This window comes from Protobothrops mucrosquamatus, unplaced genomic scaffold, assembly GCF_001527695.2.
Source record: "Protobothrops mucrosquamatus isolate PMUCROS unplaced genomic scaffold, P.Mucros_1.0 scaffold_131, whole genome shotgun sequence".
In the NCBI taxonomy this organism is placed as follows: domain Eukaryota; kingdom Metazoa; phylum Chordata; class Lepidosauria; order Squamata; family Viperidae; genus Protobothrops; species Protobothrops mucrosquamatus.
The window spans coordinates 274730-276503 of NW_015386207.1; the positions used below are offsets into that span (position 1 = coordinate 274730).

General features: G+C 37.4%; 1 protein-coding gene across 1 annotated transcript in view; it reads left to right on the plus strand.

The window, feature by feature from the left end:
* The first annotated feature begins 1137 nt into the window (after positions 1 to 1137).
* The window catches only part of LOC107289103 (pulmonary surfactant-associated protein A-like), a 9523-nt gene continuing 8886 nt past the window's right edge, over positions 1138 to 1774 (plus strand). Inside the window, exon 1 of the mRNA XM_015817797.1 lies at positions 1138 to 1243. Within this exon, the coding sequence (XP_015673283.1) occupies positions 1138 to 1243 (106 nt within the window). The remainder of the gene's footprint in view (positions 1244 to 1774) is intronic.

Genomic DNA, 1774 nt, shown 5'->3' on the forward strand with positions numbered 1-1774 from the left:
CCTGGAGCAACCGGATTTCCTGGCTTTCAAGGAGCAAGGGGTATCAGCGGTCCTCCTGGTCCACCAGGTGATTGAATGTCATCCTTTTTTGAGTGTTTTAGAGGCTCCCAGACCTAAGCAGATATGCTTGTCTCAACGTCTGGCTTGGCCCAATCCAGAATCCCAAACAAAAACAATGACAACCCTCTTCTTCCCTTCTTAAAAATCTCTTTGATTCCTATATTATTTGATGAAACATTCTGAACAACTTCCTGGTGCATTCAAAAGCTTGCACACGCTATTTTGAAAGACTACTTCAACCTAATAGAGGTCATGCCTTCTGAAGGAATTTAGAAGTTCCCCCAATTTTTGTAAACTGTTTTCATCTAGACGGTAATTAGTGTCACTAAATTCAACCATCTTCTAGGTATTTTCTTAAATGAAAAGCAGATCAAGCTTTCCTTGTGCGTCTGTTGTGTTTCCTAGGTAGCTGGACATTACATATTAATTTGGCAATCGAGCTCTCCAGCTCTATTGTCCCAAGGAAATCCAGCATTTATATAACTCTGAGAAATGTCTCACCTTCTCACAGGGCAGATGCAACTTAAAACATATTACAGTCTTACAGGCTAACAAAACAAAACCCATTTGTTTTGGGTGAAAGACTAAAGAAATACTCTAGGCCTATAAATCAATCAATTAATCATTCTGTTATCTAATCTCGTTCGTTCCAGAGGGAGCCCCCACCCTCTGGAACGAACTACCCCCAGAGATCCGGGTGATCCCAGATCTCCCCTCCTTCCGCCGCGCCCTAAAGACATGGCTTTTCCAACAAGCGGGATTGGCCTAGGGAATTTTAGTGGGGTTTTTAAGGGTAATTTTAATGACTAGGCCTTTACGAATATTTTCTTTTAATTTGGTTTTAATATTGATATTTGTTGTAATGTTGTTTTATAAGGCTGTTAGCCGCCCTGAGTCCGGTGAGGAGAAGGGCGGGATACAAATCAAATTATAAATAAATAAATAAATAAATAATCTATCAGGCTATTGCTAATTTGTACTTCAATGCACCATTCAAGGAAAGTAACGTCCCAACTCATGTCACAGGATCATATAGTCAAGTAAGAGTAGTAATAACTTCAACTGAACCGTGGGACAATGAAAATCCATTATTTTTCATTCAAAGGTCTGCCTGCCAGTCTAGATACTAAGCTACAAAACGACATCAAAGAACTCCAACGTAGAATCGCCCAAATGGAAAGAGGTATGTTTTTAATGGCTTCCCTTTCTCTTTTTCAGATTAAAAGTGGGTGAGTAGTTTTTATTCTTATTCCCTTGCGTCACCAAGAAAGCTGAACGAGAACAAAGCTGTTCAGAAGACTATGCCATATTATAATCGTTAATGCCTATCTGGGTATTATTGAAAGTGATGATCCAGGAAAATTCAATTTCTGGAATGGGGACTCTTTTTTTAAAAAAAATTACCAACTGATAAAGAACATGATAACCTAAAGTTAGATTGTCCCTCTATTTTTAAGAGTATATTCTATCCAGCATATTATTCAGAGGACTTCATAACGTTCACTGATTTGGGCTCTCTTTGAGCCCAATTCATTTCACAGGACTGTTATTTTTATAGGGTAAATAAGAGGAGGAAGCCTTGCTGGATATATCATCACCTTGAGTTATTTCTAAAAAAAATAAATAAATAAAGGCAGGATATAAATAAATAAATAAATAAAAATGCTTGTTGACCAGCTTAAGTTAAAAACAACAACAAAATAGTAAAAAAAAA